General features: G+C 41.9%; 1 protein-coding gene across 3 annotated transcripts in view; it reads left to right on the top strand.

The window, feature by feature from the left end:
* NUP214 (nucleoporin 214) overlaps positions 1 to 20,531 on the top strand; it is a 97,539-nt gene that overhangs the window by 64,252 nt on the left and 12,756 nt on the right. For 2 of the 3 annotated variants that reach the window (XM_014781963.2, XM_087418910.1), the window contains exons 28-31: positions 722 to 783; positions 3,753 to 5,579; positions 7,627 to 7,697; positions 17,235 to 17,391. In XM_014781963.2, coding sequence (XP_014637449.2) covers positions 722 to 783; positions 3,753 to 5,579; positions 7,627 to 7,697; positions 17,235 to 17,391 — 2,117 coding nt within the window. The remainder of the gene's footprint in view (positions 1 to 721; positions 784 to 3,752; positions 5,580 to 7,626; positions 7,698 to 17,234; positions 17,392 to 20,531) is intronic. The other variant, XM_087418911.1, reaches the window with a different exon arrangement.

The raw sequence follows: 20,531 nt of genomic DNA, 5'->3' as shown, positions 1-20,531 counted from the left end.
ACTTGATCTCATATTTTAAAACTATATAGTTTTAAATTTGATATTTCAGCTTTTATCACAGTGAATAGTCTATTCTGGTTCATACTTGGGCTGAATTTTTTTCTTTGGCTATGGTGTGTTTACTCACAGTGTAAAGAAAATGTGTAGAAGGAGAGAGGAGATGATAAAAGGAGTCAAAAGTTTTTGAAGCCAATTTTCCCAGTCCAGAACTGAGAGTTCTGTCAAAACAGCAGAGACAGTGGCTTCTATTCCATGCTCTCCATCCTCTCCCCTAGTAGTCTGGAACTTTCCTGACATGCTCTTTGACTTGGGGTGAGTTATAAGACAGGGATCCAGCCTGTCTTGTCTCCTTCACTGGGCAGACCACCTGCTCTCGCCACCATTCCCACATGCACATTCCTAGTGCGTTTCTACTACTACTCCTTTGCTTTCCTTGGACTAGGTCCCCACCCAAACCTCTGCCGTGGAAAGCCCAGCCATCCCTCCAAGACCTTCACAACCTCTACTTCCTTTTTACTTCACCCACAAATTGCCTCTCCCTCCTTGGAGATCTTGGAGTGGTTTTATTGCTTCAGAGAAATGTGCTTTCATTCTGTTGTTTATCTTCTAGATTGTAAAATCCTTGAGAGCAGGTTGTATGAGTGAATTATGAAATGTGATATTAAAAAGGCAATATTGTGCCTGAGGTTTGTTCCTTTTTAACTTTTCTTCTACTCCCTAGGACTGGCTTTAATTTTGGGATAATCACACCAACACCGTCTTCTAACTTCACTGCCACACAAGGTACAGTCTCTGCGTAGCATAGCATTATGTCTGTGTCTCCCCCACACAAGTGCAGGTTCTTTTTGTACAGATGTCTTGACATTTTACTTACTGCTAAATCCTGCTTAAAGTATCTGCAAGAAGTTTGGTGTTGATATTATGCATTAGAAATAGGCTGGGCTAAGAAACTGTTAGGAAGGACCTCTATCTATCTTCATCATTAAGAACAAGGAAAGGGGGCCAGCCCGGTGGCATAGTGGTTAAGTTTGGCACGCTTTGCTTCGGTGGCCCCAGGTTTGCAGGTTCGGATCCCGGACGCACCTACACCACTTGTCAGCCATGCTGTGGCAGCAACCCACATACAAAATAGAGGAAGACTGACACAGATGTTAGCTCAGGGCTAATCTTCCTCAAGCAAAAAAAGAAGATTGGCAACAGATGTTAGCTCAGGGCCAATCTTCCTGAGCCAAAAAAAAAAAAAAGAACAAGGAAGGATTTGCCTCAGGAAGAGCAGGGGCCGGCCCAGTGGCGTAGCAGTTAAGTGCACACGCTCTGCTTTGGCATCCCGGGGTTCGCAGGTTCAGATCTCGGGTGCACACCGACACAGCGCATGTCAAGCCATGCTGTGGCAGCATCCCATATAAAGTAGAGGAAGATGGACACAGATGTTAGCAAAAAAAAAAAAAGGAGGCTTGGCATTGGATGTTAGCTCAGGGCTGATCTTCCTCACAAAAAAAGAAAAAAAAAACAAAAAAAATGAAAGAAAAGCAAAGCTGTGCTTTAAATGTGAAGGTTAACGTGAATTAAAATTTTTTTCTTCATCTTTTTCGCTTGTAATTTAAAATTTCTTCAATTTATAGGGTGAGATAGACATAGTACTACAGAAATAAAAGACCAAACCCATCTTTTTTCCTTGATAACCTATCAGCAAACACACTGGTCCCATGTGTTTGTTAGAAATCCATCAACTAGCATATTTTTAACATTTAAAAGAATTTGAGGACCGAGGGGCTGGCCTGGTGGTGTAGTGGTTAAGTTCACGCACTCCACTTCAGTGGCCCAGGGTTTGCAGGTTCAGGTCCCGGGTGCCAACCAACGCACTGCTTGTTAAACCATGCTGTGGTGGCTTACCATATAAAGTAGAGGAAGATGGGCACAGATGTTAGCCCAGGGCCAACCTTCCTCAGCAAAAAGAGAAGGATTGGCAACAGATGTTAGCTCGGGGCTAAACTTCCTCACAAAAAAAAAAAAAAAAGAATTTGAGGACCTATGAAGAAACCAAATTTGTTTTTTAAGTGCCTTCCAGCTCTCAGTTTAAGTAATTAAGTTTATTTTCTTGTATTTAAAAAAAAGCTTTTATGATAAAAGTGACGTGTTCTAGAATCACACGTTGTACCCCCTGACTTATAACCTTTGCAGTTCTATTTCCTTCTGGGATTTTTGTCTTTCATTTTATTTTGTTTAACACACTCTTGTGAATTTTCCAATATTATTGAAAATCTTGTATAAATGTCATTTTTAATGGCTACATAATTTCTATCTTGTGGATATGCCATAATTTATTTAACTATTCACTTGTTGGACATATAGGTTATTTCCAAGTTTTCCATATAATAAATAACACAATGACCATCTTTCATCTATTCATTCAACAGATATTTTTGGAGTGCTTTCTATGTGCTAACCCAAGTGGTAGAAGTTTTTTAGTAAAAAAAAGGGATCTCCTAGAGAGAGATTAGGGAGCTGAAAACATGGCAGACTTCATAAACCTGATCTATGTGTGGCATTTTAAAGGGTTGTTGATTTCATTCCTTTCTCTCTGAAACAGCGATTCTTAGACTGCCTTTTTAACCTCTGCCCACTTAGATGTGGCAGAATACCCTCGAGACCCACTTCCTCCCCAGTCTTACTTTCTAGAGGAAAAACAACTCAGTGATGTCAAAAGATTGGAAAGGAACAAATGAGTGTCAAAAATCATAAATAAAATAAAGTAGTAGTAAAATACAATACTAATTATATAAAGTAATACACAAATAGACAACAATCCAAAACCATAAACAACTCCGTACAATACCAGTGATACAAAGAGGTCTTTCTGGAAGTTATACATAGGTCACAGGGGTTTTGCAGTGTTCCCAGGAGTTTGTGATAGCCAGACTTCTTAAAACAATATGGAGTTAGAAACATCAATAAACCTTTGCGATAGGCCAATTTTAGTTTATAAATATCAAATTTTAATTCTTTTTTTTTTAACTGACCACTTATGGTTTAACCAGACCTCATTGTGTGTGCTATACCTATATTTCATTTAATCTTTCTAACAACTCTGTGAGGTAGGTATTATTATCTCTGTTTTCCAAATGGGGCAGTTGAAGCCCAGAGAGGTAAAATAAGGTTTCCAGAGTTGCACAGCCAGCAAGTAGCAGAGTGTCTAGCTCCATAGCCCCTGTCCTCAACCCATGAAGCCATCCCGCCTCTGTAAAACCACTCACTGGGGAGAGCACTGGGAAGGAGCCCTTTATTGTATGTAAAAATGATTGTCTGTAGATTGACACTTTATTTGCCCATAAAAACCAGAGGAAAAACTTGATTTTGGATCAATTCCTGGTCTATCAGGAGGTCCATAGGCTAGCACTGTGCCAACAGTGTTATTGAGGAAAGTACACATGGGAAAATAAGGGAGGATGCCTTTTTATTTCTCTTTTGGGCTAATACGTGAATTTCATGTATTCTAGATATGGTGTGTATGTTGTGATTTCATGGTCCTAGAAGGAATGTTTGTGCTGTTCGCCTCAGTGAGATGACTCAGACAGAGCTAATGCTCCTGTGGAGAAGCATTCATTCTGTCTCCCTGAGGAAAACTGTTGGAAAAAGCTCTCCCTGACTGTGTCAAGGGAGGAGAGAGACTTGGGCTTAGAAATTGTCAGTGGAAATCTGATAGGTCATATTTTGCCAAATCCAACCCATTCCTAATTTCTTTTTCTTGCTAGGGGCAGCACCCCCCACTAAAGAGTCAACCCAGCTTGACGCATTCTCCTTTGGTGGGGGCGGCAAACCTTTTTACGAGACCATTCCTGAAAGCTCCCCTCCCTCGGGAATGACAACCTCGCACACCACCGGAGCTGCCATGGCTTCTGCAGGAGGGTCTACTCCATCGAGCAGCAGACCTGCGGCACCTTCTGGAAGTGCTCTTTCCACCCCCTCTAGCAAGCTGGAAACTCCGCCATCCCAGTTGGGGGAGCTTCTGTTTTCAAGTTCTTTGGCTGGAGAGACTCTAGGAAGTTTTTCAGGACTGCGGGTTGGCCAAGCAGATGATTCTGCAAAGCCGGCCAATAAGGCTTCATCCACAGGCCTAACTAGCGCACAGCCAACCAAGGCGTCAACCGTCCCCTCGGGGTTTAGTTTCACTGGCCCTCCAGTGTTAGGCAAGCACGTGGAGCCCCCTGTGACCTCTTCTGTGACCGCCACCACAGTAGCACCAGCAGCCGCAGCCAGCACAAGCACTAGCAGTTCCTCGACTGGCGTCTTTGGCAGTCTGCCACTCCCCAGTGCGGCATCCTCTGGGGTACTCAATTTTGGTGGGTTATCTCTAAGTGGTAGCAAGACTAGTTTTTCTTTTGGAAGCCAGCAGACGAGTAATACGGTGCCCCCATCTGCCACACCATCAGCTACCGCTGCCACTCCCCTTCCTACGTCATTCCCCACATTGTCATTTGGTAGCCTCCTGAATTTAGCGTCTGCTCCCACCCTGCCTGTGTCCTCTGGTAAAAGCACGGAGGAGGCCCCATCATCAGCTTTGCCCGAGAAGCCAGGCAACGTTGAGGTCTCGGCATCAACAGCCTCGCTTCTAGGGCAGCAGCAGTCAGCCCTGCTTCCTCAGGCTCCTCTGCCAACTTCTGACCCTGTTAAAAAAGAACCTGCTCTTGCCCAGCCCACAGTCAGCAACGCCAGTGCTGCAGCATCTAGTACCAGTCTCATAGCGCCTTCTACAGAGGCCACTCCAGCAGCCCCCGGGGTCCCTGACGTCAAGGCGGAACCGGCATCTCCTGCTGCCCCCCTTTCGGTGCCCAGGCAGACTGCCGTCACAGCAACTACAATCCCAAGTGCAGCCCCTGTGGCCGTAGAAACATCAAGCCCCCCCACAACCTCTAGTGCTGTTTCCAGTGTTGCTCCCAGCCCAGCTCCGGAGACAGCAGTGCTTGGGACTGTCACTTCTGGCTCTTCTGTCTTCACTCAGCCACCTGCCGCCAGTTCTAGCTCAGCTTTCAGCCAACTCACCAGCAATACAGCCACTGCCCCCTCTGCTGCCCCCATGTTTGGGCAGGTGGCAGCCAGCACTGCACCAAGCCTGTTTGGGCAGCAGACAGGCAGCATCACCAGCACGGCAGCTGCCACGCCACAGGTCAGCAGCTCAGGGTTTGGCAGTCCAGCTTTTGGCACCTCAGCCACAATGGTCTTTGGACAGACGACCTTTGGGCAGGCGCCGGCATTTGGGCAGTCGACCAGCAGCCCTGCGAGTGGCTTTCCCTTCAGTCAGCCTGGGTTCAGCTCCGTGCCCGCCTTTGGTCAGTCTGTGTCCTCCACCCCCACGTCTACTAGTGGGAATGTCTTTGGTGCCTCTTCAAGCACCAGTAGCTCCAGCTCCTTCTCATTTGGACAGTCTTCTGCCAACGCAGGAGGGGGGCTCTTTGGCCAAAGCAACCCGCCTGCTTTTGGTCAGAGTCCTGGCTTCGGGCAAGGAGGCTCTGTGTTTGGAGGCACCTCGGCCGCCACCACGACAGCAGCATCCTCTGGGTTTAGCTTTTCTCAAGCTTCAGGTAAGAGTTTCTGGAAGATTCTTGCTTTGTTCCCCTCTGTATTATTTGAAACATTTGCAGCATACCTGTATTACTTTTGTAATTAAAAGAGAGAAAACAGAGAAGACTGTAAAGTCAAGGAGGGAGCTGAGTGCTGGCAATCTCAGGAATCTCTTTGGCCTAATTGTGGTAGCTCCACTTTTGTTTCTCAGCAAGTTCTCCGCTCTCCTAGCCACCAGAGTGCCGATTTCATGGGGAGAAAAACGAATTTAAGGTCTTGGCAAGTAATGAATGACTTATAAATATGAAATTTTAAATTTGGAAGGTGCTTTAAAGGTCATTATGTCCAAAACTGTCAAGCCTCGAGATGACTGATCCTGTGTCACTTAGGACTAGTGGTGAAGCCAGAGCTAGACTCCGGAGCTCCTCAGCCTCGTTCACTGCCCTGCCAGTGTTTTCTATGTCCTCTGATACTATCTTGCTTGCCAGAAGGGCAGATGACATTTGAAAAGTTGGGTTTTTTCCTATTTTCAATGTTGTAATTTTTTTTTAAATCTTCAAATTTTATTATTTTTAAGAGTAAAACATAATCCTCCCTGTTGCGTGTCCAGTTTTATTTCCAAAAGTTAGCAGTAGAGCCAGCCCTGATGGCCTCGTGGTTCAAGTTCCGCGCGCTCTGCTTCAGCGACCCAGGTTTGGTTCCTGGGTGCAGAACCACACCACTTGTCTTTCAGTAGCCATGCTGTGGCAGAGGCTCACATGGAAGAACTAGAAGGACTTACAACTAAAATATACAACTGTGTGCTTAGGCTTTGTGGAGGAAACAAAAAGAGGAAGACTGGCAACAGGTGTTAGCTCAGAGTGAATCTGTCCCAGCAAAAAAAAAGCAAGTTAGCAATAGACAGGACAATTTGAAAATCTTCTCTAAGTTTTACTTTCTGATGGTTATCTTACGAAAGGCATTTCTTCAGCAATTAGGCTCTGAGGGAGAAACAAGGATCAATGATTTCTTGGTGGGCAGGGTTATAAGTAACTGCTAATTGATTCCTTTGGTGATAATTTATTTGAAAATGGTTTATAATTTATTAGGAAGGAAATCTTTTCTTTCCTTCCTTCCTTCAACAGATGTTTGTTAAGCTCCCACTAAGTTTAGCTACAAGGACAAGTGGTGAAAGACGGTTCTGAGATCCACCCGATGCCCTGTGAAGAGACTGGTTGGGCTATTTGAATGATGGGAAATGTGATAACTTGGTCTAGAGAATGCACAGGGAAAAGGCCTTGTGTGTCTCAGAAGAGAGTAAGATATTTAACACTGTCCCTAGTGCATCCTTTGTTCTATGGTCAAAACTTGAGAATCCCTTGTGCACAAGTATAATCAAATTATTTCAATGCTATTGAGAACCTCTGAAGAAATCTTCTTTTGTATAGTAACTCTGGAAAGGCACCTGAGTAGTCTCCTCCGACCCTCATTGAGGAATTGAGACTTGCCTAAGCCCACCTACTTACTAGATCAGTGACAGAGGCGAGAATGGAACTCCTGCCTTCTTGTCTAGGGCCTTTTGTTATAATATATAGTTCTGCCTGGTTTTCCCAGGCCCTGTTCAACCCAGCATCTCAACCACGTTATGCCCCCTGGGAGAAAGATAAACAACCCTGAAAGAATCTGGAATTTGAGATGAGAGGAAATGGGGTAGTAGAGTATTTGTGATATTAAGTCAGTCATTGGAAAGACTTCTTGGCAGCTAAAAGTCTAGGGAAAAGCTACTCTGAGAGTATACCACTTTATTGGTCCCCACCCACCTGGGATTTGGTAGGAGACAAGGATTCAGTTCTTGGGACTTTGGAATTTATACTGTTATACAGTGTTAGCAATGAAAAAAGGTCTCTAAATTATTTACTCATAATTTTCTCCATTTCCTAGATAGGAAAACAGATTTTATTTGTGAGTTGATTTATTGTGGGGTATCTTAGCACACCTGAATGCTATTTAAAAAAAACACCAACAGACCACTTTGATGTTGTAAAAGACTCATCCAAATTAAACTTGTGTTTTCTTTTTATTTTACAGGTTTTGGGTCTAGTAATACTGGTTCTTTGTTTGGTCAAGCAGCCAGTACTGGTGGAACAGTCTTTGGCCAGGTAAATACGTATGTTTGCCGCTATGTGTGTCAACATGTATCAAACCCATCCACATTGTTCCTATGTAATACAGTCAGTTCATATTGTATGCCCAGCCTCAGCAAACAGCCGTGTGTGGTTCTCAAGCTGCACCTTCTTTAGCTCCCTTAGGGACACAAAAGTCTCAGCCTCTCCTTTGAGAGAATCACTACAGTTTTGATCCTTCTTTGACAGTCCTCTAGGAAAGCACTTAAAAGCACATTGCCTGATTTCCATCAGTCTTCTGCCTGTTCTGTTAGACCAGGGGTTGACAAACTACAGCCTGTGGGCTAAATTCACTCCTTGGCCTTGTTTTGTTCTAAGGTTCTTGAGCTAAGAATGGTTTTTACCTTTTTAAATGGCTGTTTAAACAAAAAGAAGAAGAATGTGCAATAGAAACCCTATATGGGCCCTGTGCTAAGCTGTATATATAGTCCAAGGACTCCTTCTGGTGACCTAAGCTGTTTCAGTTTGTATAGGTAGTGGTTATCTATGTGCCAGTCATGGTCTTAAGTGTCTTCTACAAACTGACTCATGTAATCATTAGTACTTCTACAAGGTAGGTGCTCTGCCCATTTGACAGATGAGGACACTAAGGGCCCAGAGAGATTCAATTTACTGTTACATCACGTGCCAGCTGTAGGTGATTGTCCCCTCATGAGAAGTCCTTCTGAAGAAAGGTACTCTGATATACTGGAAATGATTGCAACTTTCTGAAGATGGAATTGGTATTTGTCCAGTAGTTATTAAAGTGGTGGGTGTATTACATGTTTCTTATACATCTTCCGTAGATTTTCATTATCACCTTTTTCCTTTGAAGATGGTCTCTGCCCTAGTCAGTGATCCAGAGAGAAATGAACTTCTGCTTCTGGTTTCTGGTAATTGCGGATTAGGTCATTCAAACCAAGTTCCCCATTGAAAACAGCTAAAAATGCTAGATAAAACATAAAAACCATAGTTTTAAAAGCACTGAGAAGCTAACAAGGTATTTAGCAAGCCAAATTAAAAGGAAAATGGGAACCTATAGAGGTGAGGAGAGCACAGAAGCCAGTTTTGCCCTGAGAACAATTACTAGTCTGAGAAAATATAAATTTGCTATTTTAATAACCCCAAAGGACAAAGGGGCAGAAATCATTAACCAAGACATGCACAAAGTAAGGAGTCTAAAAGAGGCTGTCCCCACAATGAGTTGGGACTTCACATTCATCAGTCGCAGCCTGTGAATGTGGCCTGACGAGATGCTAGGATGGTGGTATCTGCTGATGTCTGGCCAAAGCAGCACAGACCATGCTGAAGAAAACTAGCTTGACTCTAGGCCTCAGATCATTTTTAAGGACGTTGCTTCCCACACCTAAATTAGTCACAGAAGGAAACAAGGAGCTGTGAGCAAGAGCTAGAATAAACGTCAGCTATATATTTGCAAACACTTTTAGACTATAAAACAGCTGTGTTTTACATGTTTAAAAGAAATAAAAGACAAACTTGAAAATACCAGTAAAGAAGAAGAGATTATAAGATGGGTCATAGCAGCTTTGAAAAAGAACCAAATAGAACTTCTAGAAGAATATATAATAATTAAAATTTAAAATCAGATTAGACCCAGCTGAAGGAGAACAGCAATATATTAGACCAGGGATCAGCACACTTTTTCTGTGAAGGGCCCGGTTGTAAGTATTTTAGACTTACTCAAGTCTAAGGGCTGCATACAGTTTCTGTCACAGCTATCAGCTCTGCCATTGTAGCATGAAAGCAGCCATAGACAATACATAGATGAGTGAGTGTGGTTATGTCCCCATAAAGCTTTATTTACAAAAACAGCAGACTGGATTTGGCCCATAGGCTATGGTTTGCTGACCTTTGAACTAGAAGGTAGGTCAGGTTGCGTTATCTGGAATGCGTCATGGAGAACAAAAAAGACGGACAGTACAAAAGAGAGGGCAAAATCCTAAAAGAAAAAGCTAACATACATTTAATCAGAAGGAGAAGAGAGAGGGAAAGAACTATGACAGTCTTAGAAGAGAAAAAGGTAGAAATTTCCAAAACCAATAGAAGATAGTAACCCACAGATTCAAAATGCCAAGCAGAATGTGTAAAAGGAAATTGATCTAAGACTATCATAGTGAAACTGCAGAACTGCAAAGATAAAATATTAAAAGTACTCAGAGGAAAAAGATAGGCTGCTTTCAAAGGAGCAGTGGTTGAACTGACAGCTGACTTCTCGGCAATGAAAGTGAAAGCCAGAGACAGTCTATCTGCCTAGAATTTCTAAACCTAGCAAAAAGTGTCTTTAAGGAATGAGGTGAAGTCAAGACATTTTTCAGAAAGATACTGCAAGAATTCATGCCTACCAGACCTGAAGGAAATCTAAAGGATATTCTTCAGGCAGAGGGAAAATTTGACCTCACTAAAATTACAGCTTTCTTAATTTTAGGGTAAATCAAGCCATGAAATAGGAAAATTGCAGCCTATGTAACCAACAGAGTAGTTGTATTCAGAACATATAAACAATACAAATCATAAAGGAAAAAGACAACTACACCCCCACCAAAATGGCTAAAATTGAAAGAGCTGACAATACCCAGTATTGGTGAGGAAGCAGAGCCATAGAAACTCTCCCTTACTGCTGTGGGAATGCAGATTCATAGAATCACTTTGGAAAACCGTCTGGTAGTATCAAAACCAGATACGCAAAATCCCCATTGACCCAGCAAATCTACTTCTAGATATGTAGCCAACAGGAATGAGTGCATTTGTTCACCCTAAGATATGGATAAGAATGTTCATAGCGGTATATTCATAATAGCTAAAACCAGGAAACAACTCAAATGCTTATCAGCTGAAGAATGGATAAATTATGGTGTGTTTATATGGTGGAATACTACAAAGCAGTGAAATAAAATGTACTGCTCCTATACAAAACAAAATAGAGAATCCCACAGACGTAGTGTTCAGTGAAAGAAGCCAGACACAAGAGTACGTGCTGCTGGATTGCATTTACCTCAAGTCAAGTACAGGCAGAACTTAGCTATCATGGTAGAAATCAGAATAGTTGTTACTGTTAGGGCATTAAAAATGGGGTACAGAGGAGCCTTCTAAAGTACCAGCAATGATTGATATCTTGAACGTTGAACATTATCAACAGTTACATGTCAAAATTCATTGAGTTCTCTTCATGTTAAATTTGTGAACTTAATAAAAAACACAATAGAAAGAAAATAGGCAAAGGACTTCATAAAAAGGGTAGTGTTGGTTGCACAACATTGTAAATATACTTAATGCCACTGAATTGTATACTTAAAAATGGTTAAAATGGCAAGTTTTATGTTATATCTATCTTAACACAATTTTCTTAAGCTTAACAATGTGATATACCAGCAACCATTGAATTTTATACTTTAGATCACTGATTTGTGTGGTATATGAATTATATCCCAATAAAGCTGTTTAAGAAAAAATTGAGGGGGCTGGCCCGGTGGCATGGTGGTTAAGTTTGCACACTCCGCTTTGGTGGCCCAGGGTTCACAGGTTCGAATCCTGGGGATAGACTGACGCACCACTCGTCAAACCATGCTGTGGCAGCATCCCACATACAAAATAGAGGAAGATGGGCACAGATGTTAGCTCAGAGCCAATCTTCCTCATAAAAAAAAAAATTGGGGTCTGAAAGACTTGCAAGTACAACAGTAATTTGTTTGGTATAAAAATCATCCCTATCCGCCCCACTCCCACTTTTGCTAAGAGAAAGGAGGTAAAGGCAGAACTGAGAAGCAGAGAGAATTTGCAGTCTTGCAATCTCCTATTGTCTGAAACTGTGAATCCAAAGGTAATGCTGTGGCCCAGCTGCCTCCTGGCTCCAAGCTCAATCACGTATAAGACAGATAACCTAAACCCTAAGCAAAGACAGTGTTGGACTAACCAGAGGTGAGTTCATTCTTCAAACTGTGACTCAGTTCCCACTCAACTCAACACTTAGTGAAATCTGAGTAATTACCTCCTTGCTTTAGGATACAGATGAGAGGACTCTCACTCTCTAGGAAAAACATTAGCACTTTTTTTTCTTTTTTTTTTGTTTTTAATGAGGAAGCTTTGGCCATGAGCTAACATCCATTGCCAATCTTCCTCTTTTTGGTGAGGAGGATTGGCCCTGAATTAACATCTGTGCCCGTCTTCCTCTATTTTGTGTATGGGGTGCCTCCACAGCATGGCTTGATGAGTGGTGTGTAGGTCTGCGCCCGGGATCCAAACCCGCCAACCCCAGGCTGCTGTAGCAGAGTGCACAAACTTAACCACTACGCCACCAGGCCAGCCCCAACGTTAGCGCTCTTCAGTCACCACACCACTGTTCTGTATACAAAGTCCAGCATACCAAAAAAAAATTTACATAACATAGGAAGAAGCAAAAATAAAAGGGGGACCCACAATCATAGTTTGGAAATCAGCAAAAAACAACTTACAGATGATCTAGACATTGGAACTAGCAGGCAAAGACTTGAAAATAACTATTGTGGTCAAGGAGTTACAGGAAAATAAAAGAATGGTTGAGTGTGGAATCTCAGCAGAGAAATGGGAACTATAAAACAAATAGAAGGTCTCCATCTGTATCTGAAGTTTAAATCTAGTATCTGAAATAAAAAATGATTAGGCAGGTTTAACAGTGAATACTACAGAAGAACGGTGAACTTGAAGGCAATGTCAATAGAAATTATCTAAAATGAAGATCAGAGAGACTGAAAAAAAGATTGGACAGGACCTTAGTGACCTGTGCAGCAATATCAGGTCCAGTGTGTCTGTAATCAGAGTCCCAGAAGGAGAGGAGACAGAATGAGGTAGAAAAAAAATATTTGAAGAAACAACCAAGCTTTTCCAAATTTTTTGAAAAACAGGAATCCACAAATCCAAGAAACGCTGCAAACCCAAAACAAAAAAATTACCAGAAAACCATACCTTGATACATCATAGTTAAGCTTCTGAAAACCAAATATAAAAAAAAATTTTTAAGCAGCCGAAGAGGAAAGACTCATGACATACAGGGAAGCGATGTATTGTGATTATCATGAGATATTAAATGTATGACAACCGTAGCAAAAATATCTTTGCTACATTGGAGTAGACCAGTGGTTCTCAACTGGTATCGCTTTTGCCCCCAGGGGAGTTTCACAGTCACATCTGGAGACATGTTTGGTCCTCGTAAGTAGAGGATGCTACTGGCGTCTAGTGGGTAGAGGCCAGGGATGCTGCTAAACATCCTACAGCCCTCCAAAACAGTCGTCCAGCCCAAAATGTCAATAATGTCACTGTTAAGGAACCGTTAAGTAGACAAAGGTTTCTTAGAATACGAAAAGCACTAACCATAAAAGAAGAAAATTGAAAACTGGACTTCATCAAAATTACAAACTAACTCTCATCAAAAGACTTTGTTATGAAAATTAAAAAGCAGGGCGTAGACTGGGAGAAAATATTTATAATACATATATTAGACAAAGGGTTTCTGTCTAGAGTATATAAAGAAGTCCTATGAATCAAAAATAAAAAGACAACCCAATTTAAAAAATAAGCAAAATACTCGGACAGATACTTTACAAAAGAGGAAATGCAAATGGCCAATGAGCACGTGAAAACTTGCTCAGCATTGTTAGTTGTCAGAGAAATGCAAATTAAAACCACAATGAGATGTTACTCATACCCACTAGAATTGCTAAAATTTAAGAACTAACAAAACCAAGTGTGGAAAAGATTGAGAGCAACTAGATCTCTTAATGCATTGCTGGTGGGAGTGTAAAATGGTGCGGTCACTGTGGAAAACCGTGTGGCAATTTCTTAATAAGTTAAATATACACTAATTTTATGGTTTACAGTTCCAGTCCTAGGTATTTACCCAAAAGAATTGAAAAACATGTCCACAGAAAGACTTCTGTAAGAATGTTCCTAGCAGCTTTGTTTATGATAGCCCAAACCTGGAAACAATCTAGATGTTCATCAACAGAAGAATAGTAAACACTGGCATACTCGTACAATGGAATACTACTCAGCAATAAAAAGGGAAGAATGACTAATGCATGCAACAATGTGGGTGAATCTCAAAAGCGTGCGTTGATTCTAGCCAGGTCAGTTAGGCAAGAAAACGAAATAAAAGGCATCCAGATTGGAAAGGAGGAAGTAAAGCTATATATCTGCAGATAACATCATGTGTGTAGAAGATTGTAAGGAATCCACTAAAAAACTATTAGAACTAATAAATGGATTCAGCAAGTTTGCAGGATACAAGATCAATATATAAAGATCAATTATATTTTTATACATTTGCAGTGAACCGTCTGCAAATGAAATTAAGAAAATTCAATTTTCAAGAGCATCAAAAAGTAAAATACTTAGGAATAAATTTAACAAAAGAAGTGTAAAACATTTACTGTGAATACTATAAAACATTGTTTAAGGAAATTAAAAATGATCTAAATAAGTGGACATCCCATGTTCATGGACAGGAAGATTTAATATTGTTAAAATGGCAATGCATAGCTAATAGATTGTAGAACCAAGGCTGTCCAAATTAATTGAATCGTTCATGCAGGAATTCAGTGATGAGTAAGACAGACAAAAGTGGCTGTGTTCATAGAGCTTACATTTGATGGAGGGAGTCAGTCTTTATTAAAACAGTTTAATTTCACATCATTTTAAGAGAATGATGTGATAGTAATCAGGGAAGATTATTTAGGTGAGTCAGGAAATGCCTTGCTGAAGAAATCTCATAAATGTCTCTCTCTCCTTTTTACATTTGTTTCTTTGAATGAGGATCAAGTCAGGTCCACACACTGAGATTGGTTGATAGGTCTCTTAAGTCTTTATCTATAGATTACCCTTCCATGTCTCTCTCTCTTTTATTTTTCCTCACAATTCTCATAATAGGTTGTTGGACAAAGCAGGTCATTTGTCCTGTGGATTCTCTGTGGTCTGGTTGCTGGCTCCATCCTTGTGGTAGAATTTCCAAGTGAATTTGTTGCACTTTACTTCACCACTCCAAAGTGGTGCTTGGGTCTGGAGGCTTAATGAGATTCAGGTTTGATTTTTCTTTTGACAATATTGTAAGGCTGGATCTTGAACACTAACTCCCTATTTAATGACATTAAGGACTATTGTTAATTTTTTAGACATGATGATGGTATTATGGTTATGGTTTATGTTTGAGAGGTTTATACTGGAAAATCAGTGGATGAAATGATAAGATGTCTGGGATTTGCTTCATACTAATAAAGGATGAGGGAAGGAAGTGAGGGTGTAGATAAAGCTCAACTGGCTGTGTGTTAATCACTGAAGCTGGATGATGGGTGCGTGAGGGTTCGTTATACGCTTCCATCTATTTTCTGTACACTTTTGAGATTTTCCGTAATATGAAGTTTTAAAAACTATTGTTATTTATCACAGTTAAAATGAATGGGATTCTCTCTGACCATTTATGAGGAATGGTTGCAACCATTCTCAGTAACTGCCAGTTCACATTCACTTCAGTGAAGTGTTATCCACTTCTGTTCATTTCTACAGATATCCATTATTTTTCAAATCATAGTTTTAAAATTAGGTTGAACCATCTGAAATTGGTGGGGTTTTGTAGGGCAAAAATGTCCACATATTGGCAGTTTCCTGTGTTTCAGGCCGGTGCAGGGAAGTAAGCTAAAAAGTCGGATCTTTTCTACACGCGTGCATTACTTGTCACGTCTTCCTTCCTTTCAGAGTCAGTTTATTAGTTATTGGAACCTATGCTTTTATGATTGGATTGGATTCCAAGTTTTAAAAAGCTGTTACTCATCATTAATTGGTTATAGTAAATTGTTACTGTTGTTTTTAACGAAGTTTTAAAAAAAGAGAGAGAAAAAGTGAGAGAGACAAGCAAGTACATTAAGTACATCACCCTCAGGTGAAAATTAGCTTATCGTATTCAAGGCACAAAAGACTGGTGTGACTGTACCCAGTGAGGGGGAGGATGATCAAAGATGATGTCAGGAGGTGGACAGGGGCCAAGTCATGTCGGGGCTTTTAGAATTCTTAAACAGGAGTGAAGTGATCTGACTGCTGTTTTAAAGCGTTGTTCTGGCTGCCCTGTGAGCACAGACTCTCATGGAAGCAGAACAGCAGCTAAGTTGTTGTGCAGCACACGCCAGGGTGGCGGCTGTGCACCTGCAGAGGAGGGACGCACGGGGGGAAGGTTTCAGAGGGGCCCACTGGAGGTTTGAATTTTGTGGGGATTAAATAATTACTTGCCAAGTGCTTAGAAAAGTGCCTAGCACATAGAAAGTGCTCAATCATTGATTCTTTATTATTTTTTTTTAATCTTTTTTTTTCTTTTTTTTTTTTTATTTTCCCCCAAAGCCCCAGTAGATAGTTGTATGTCATAGCTGCACATCCTTCTAGTTGCTGCATGTGGGACGCGGCCTCAGCATGGCCGGACAAGCGGTGCGTCGGTGCGCGCCCAGGATCCGAACCCGGGCCGCCAGCAGCGGAGCGCACGTACTCAACCACTGAGCCACGGGGCCGGCCCATGATTCGTTATTGTTATTAAAATACTTGAACAGCAGCCATTTTTTGAGCACGTAATTATATTTCAGGCACTATTCTAAAGTGCACTACGTTTCTTAGCTCATTTAATTCACTCATCATTTTGAGGTGGGTAGTTTGTTATCCCCATTTTACACAAGAGGGACTCCTAAACCACTCTGCCTCCCTTTGAAGGGGGCTTCTGTGAGGGTCCTGTGCACAGTGACCCATTTCTAAAAGCCCATCCTGTTCTACATTATCAGCCAGGGAGCTATCACACTTAACTAATATTAATGGTCCCTCAAATCTAGCAGTGGTCTTCCTTGAAGAACCAAGTTCCAAGCAGAAATAAAGTGTGTGATGTCTGATACAGCTTTGAGTCAGCATGCTCCCTAACTTAGCAGCATCCTCTCAATGTAAGATTTGCAGACTTGGACAGAATTCAGCTATGGTCATCATTTCAACAATGGAGCTAATTTCAGCTTATTTCTGCAGTACTGGGAAAGTCATTATGAAATAAAAGTGCACATATTGGGAGAAAAGACAGTGTAAATCACTTATCGTCAGTTGCTGATGAGTTCAGCCAAAACTAGAGGAATCAAAATAAGTGGTGCTCATAATAGCCTAGAAATGTTTTTAAACTTTTTCATTCGGGGGAACTCTTGAGGGGTTGGGTTTCCGGCCGCTGGCATCGGGTCAAGCAGAGACCGCAGGCAGCAGGGCAGATAAACTTTTTAAAGTTCCCACCTACCATAAAGCATATTTTCGGAGAACTGTGAACGTGGAATAGTTTGAGAACGTCTGATTTGTAGGAAGTCCCTCTCCAGAGTCCAGCTTCTTTTGTGGTTGTTAGAGCATTGCTACCAGAACTAATCCGAGTTCTCTTGGTTTTTCCATTTGTACCGGCTGTGAGTGCCTCCTTTCCACGGATGTGGCCTGCTATTTTATGATGACCTTTCATCCTATCTCGCTTCCTGCCCCTTTTGTTTTTAGCCATCATCCTCTTCCAGTGGTAGCGTGTTTGGGTCTGGAAACACTGGAAGAGGAGGAGGTTTCTTCAGTGGCCTTGGAGGGAAACCCAGCCAGGATGCAGCCAACAAAAACCCATTCAGCTCGGCCAGCGGGGGCTTTGGATCTACAGCCACCTCAAGTAAGTTGAGAGTTTTTCAAGTCCCTCAGTCCCCTAATGCGAGTGTCATCATCCTGGTGTTATCAAAGCGTCAGTGACAAATGTAGAAAGGAAAGAAAAGGTCTAGAAGGCCCACTTAAAACATCTTCCCCAAAGCAGTGTGATGTGTTTTGATTTTGTTTTTTATTTTTGGTTTTTTAATGAGATGTCCCATATAATCGTGAAAAGACTTCAGAGCTGCAGGGAGAGGACTGGGTATTGAGCTGCTCCCCTCTTCTCTCCCAAGGCCCAGATTGCTCTGTTTCTTAGGATTGAAATGACTTGAAATAAATGCAGGCAGACAAGCATAAATGAGATCAGCAAAACAAGCTGGGTGTGCTTGGAGAGGAACATGTGGGTTTTCATTTGTGCAGTACTCTCTTTGAATTTCCTTTAAAATTCGGCTACTATAGAGAAATATCACCCAAAAGTTGAAGCCTTCATTATTTCTCATCTCTTACGTTTTTGTCTCATTTTCAAATGAAGCTGTATCTTTCCGCTGGCACTTTCTTCTCCAGCTAATTTTTAAAATTCTTTGTTGATCTGTCTATTCACGGTTTGAAATGAAAGAAAATTGTTTGTTTAAGTCTTTTTAAAAAATATCCTGCTGCTGATGGAGGCTGAGATGAGAAGCTGGGAACCTGTCATCTTCGTCTTAGCTTCTCGTTTAATATGCTGTCCGTGAAGCTTCGCTCATCCGTTGTGCTATGCTAGATCTTAATGAATTGAGAGCTAATGTTCTACAGACAGGACAGATATTTCCTTAATATTAAGGCTCATGGGGTTAAAAGCAAAGCTCTCCATGCTGAGTCTCCCTTCTGGATTCACAGATCAGATATTTTGATGTCGCTATCCATCTAGTAGTAATATATAAGGAAAGATTATAGTCAATAGACACATACCTCTTAACTTGTGAAATTTTATAATCAGAAACTTTGTTCTTCAACTTTCAGTCTGCCAGGAGGAATTTAGACTCCTAGACTGAGAAGATCTTTGAAATCGAGTCTAGAGGTTTTCAGAAACTGTTTCTGCAGATGAAGTCTTAAGCAGAATCCTGATATGTAAAACAGATAAAAATAGAGTACTCGGAAGCAGGGGTCAAAAACCAGAGATACACCTGGGTGGTTTCCCCATCTGTTCCCCAGCTGTCAACACAGAACTGCAGGGCTCCATAGCACATACTTTGAAAACATGATCCTTGTATAGCACTCTCCATTTTCCAGTAAGGAAGCAAGCCCAAGGTGGTTAGATGATTGTTTTTTTGTTTTGTTTTCATTCACAAAGCCATAAAGTGGCAGATCTAGAACTTAGCTAGATCATACATAATGTGCCAAACACAGCATCTGGCACATGCTAGTTAGAAATGTGGGTTTATCCCATAGGTAGGTTATCATCTGTGAGATTGTGTTACTAGTCTATTTTGTTAAAACTTCAGTGTGTCATAATACCCTTGTAAAAATTCCTTTTCTCCTGGCTGATTTCATCTCTAATGCCGTGGCTCTTACCTGTCCAAGAATCACCTTCTCTCAATGTTGGGCTGGAGCTGGCTTGCACTGGCTCACGAGAGCCAGCTGTGCACATGTCTCCCCAACTCCACGTTCAGTGACATCAGGGAATATTTGTTTACACCACTACAAATCAGGACTCTCTCCCTCCAGCCTGTTGTTCACTGGCACACCATTGTTTCTAATTCTTTAATTCTGGTTTAAAATAAACACGTATCTATCTTAACACCAGATACCTTCTAGTCTTCATCTCCTAAACGTTGGCTATTGTAAACTAGCAGTTTACTCTTATGCTTAAAGGATGTTTAAGTGAATTTGAAAGGGTACAGGAAAGGCTTAACATTATTTTGTTTTTAAAAACTAAATGTATGATTTGATAGTGAAAGGGACAGGAATTCTCTGTATCCCTGAGGACTAAGTGCAGGATAAGAGGAAGGAACAATGGAGAAGAAGGAGCTAGAAGTCATCTGGGGAGGGCATTGTTGTTGCTACAGAACTAAGTAAGAATGCTTTCTGCAAGTCACCAGGGACGGCCTCTTGCTCCTTGGGTGACTCTGCAGCATTTGATACTTTGGAACCCCACTTCTTTCCTGGACTGTGGATCGACTCTGCTGGTTCTCTACCTGCCTCTCAAACAATTCCTTCGTTGCTTATTTTCTTCTCTTTTCTCTCTGTGATTGTGGGGTGTGTTCCCCATCATCATCTGAGTGCTCACAGTGGTCTCCAGACTCCCTTCCCTGCTTCCAGTCTCCTCTGCTGTGGTCTGGAAATCCATAAAATTGATTGTCTTAAAACTCTGCTTTTATTTTGCCACTGTCCCTATTCAAAACCCTTTATCCTACTGTCTGTAGGATAAAGTCCAAACCAACTCCTTAGGCTGAAATTCAGGGAGCTGGCCCCAACACACTTTTCTGACTTTGACTCACTTCCCCCAACACATTCCCTCTGCTTCAACCAGTATGTCTGCTTGCTGTCCTTCACACACAGACACACACCTCTCACTTCCCCCTGCTTCAGTGCAGGGCTCACACTGCTCCCTGTGCTGCACCCACCTGAACCTCCCCTCCTTCAAGGGCCGGTGTCAGGCTCTTTTTCTGTGCAGCTTGGCCTAAGGGTCACGTGGCCCACAGTGCTCTCTCCTCTCTGGATTCTTGCAGCCCTTGTGTTCCGTTCCCTCACAGGACGTCAAGCAGAAGGGAACTAGCCTTTCTTGATCACCTCCTGTGTGCCAGGTGCTCAGTGTATGTGGTCTAATCACTTCTTACGACAGTACTTTTAGGTGTGGCCGTCCTTGTTTTACCAATAAGGGAATAGGTTCAGAGAAGGGATGTGGACTTAGGTGGGTAACAGCCATTAAGTAACATAGCCACGGTTTAATCCAAGAATGTTTCCTGGCTCTGGTCCACTGTGGTGCCTCCTGAGGTCTTGCTGGCCTGCAGTGTAGCAGTGCTCCTCCCGGCTGTGCCTTGTTGGACAGCCCTTGTGCTCTTTCCACATGGCACTGCACATGCTCCCTTACAGATAGATAGCTGAGCACACATTGAGCCAACCACAAGCTCCCTCTGTGACATTTAGGCCCCAGACTGCCTGGTCTGGAAGCTGCCCTCTTTAGCCCTG

The sequence above is a fragment of the Ceratotherium simum genome, chromosome 29, assembly GCF_057802395.1.
Source record: "Ceratotherium simum simum isolate JZ-2026a chromosome 29, ASM5780239v1, whole genome shotgun sequence".
NCBI classification, from domain to species: Eukaryota; Metazoa; Chordata; class Mammalia; order Perissodactyla; family Rhinocerotidae; genus Ceratotherium; species Ceratotherium simum.
Note: the sequence above shows the minus strand (reverse complement) of the source record. Positions and strands in the feature narration are given on the sequence as shown.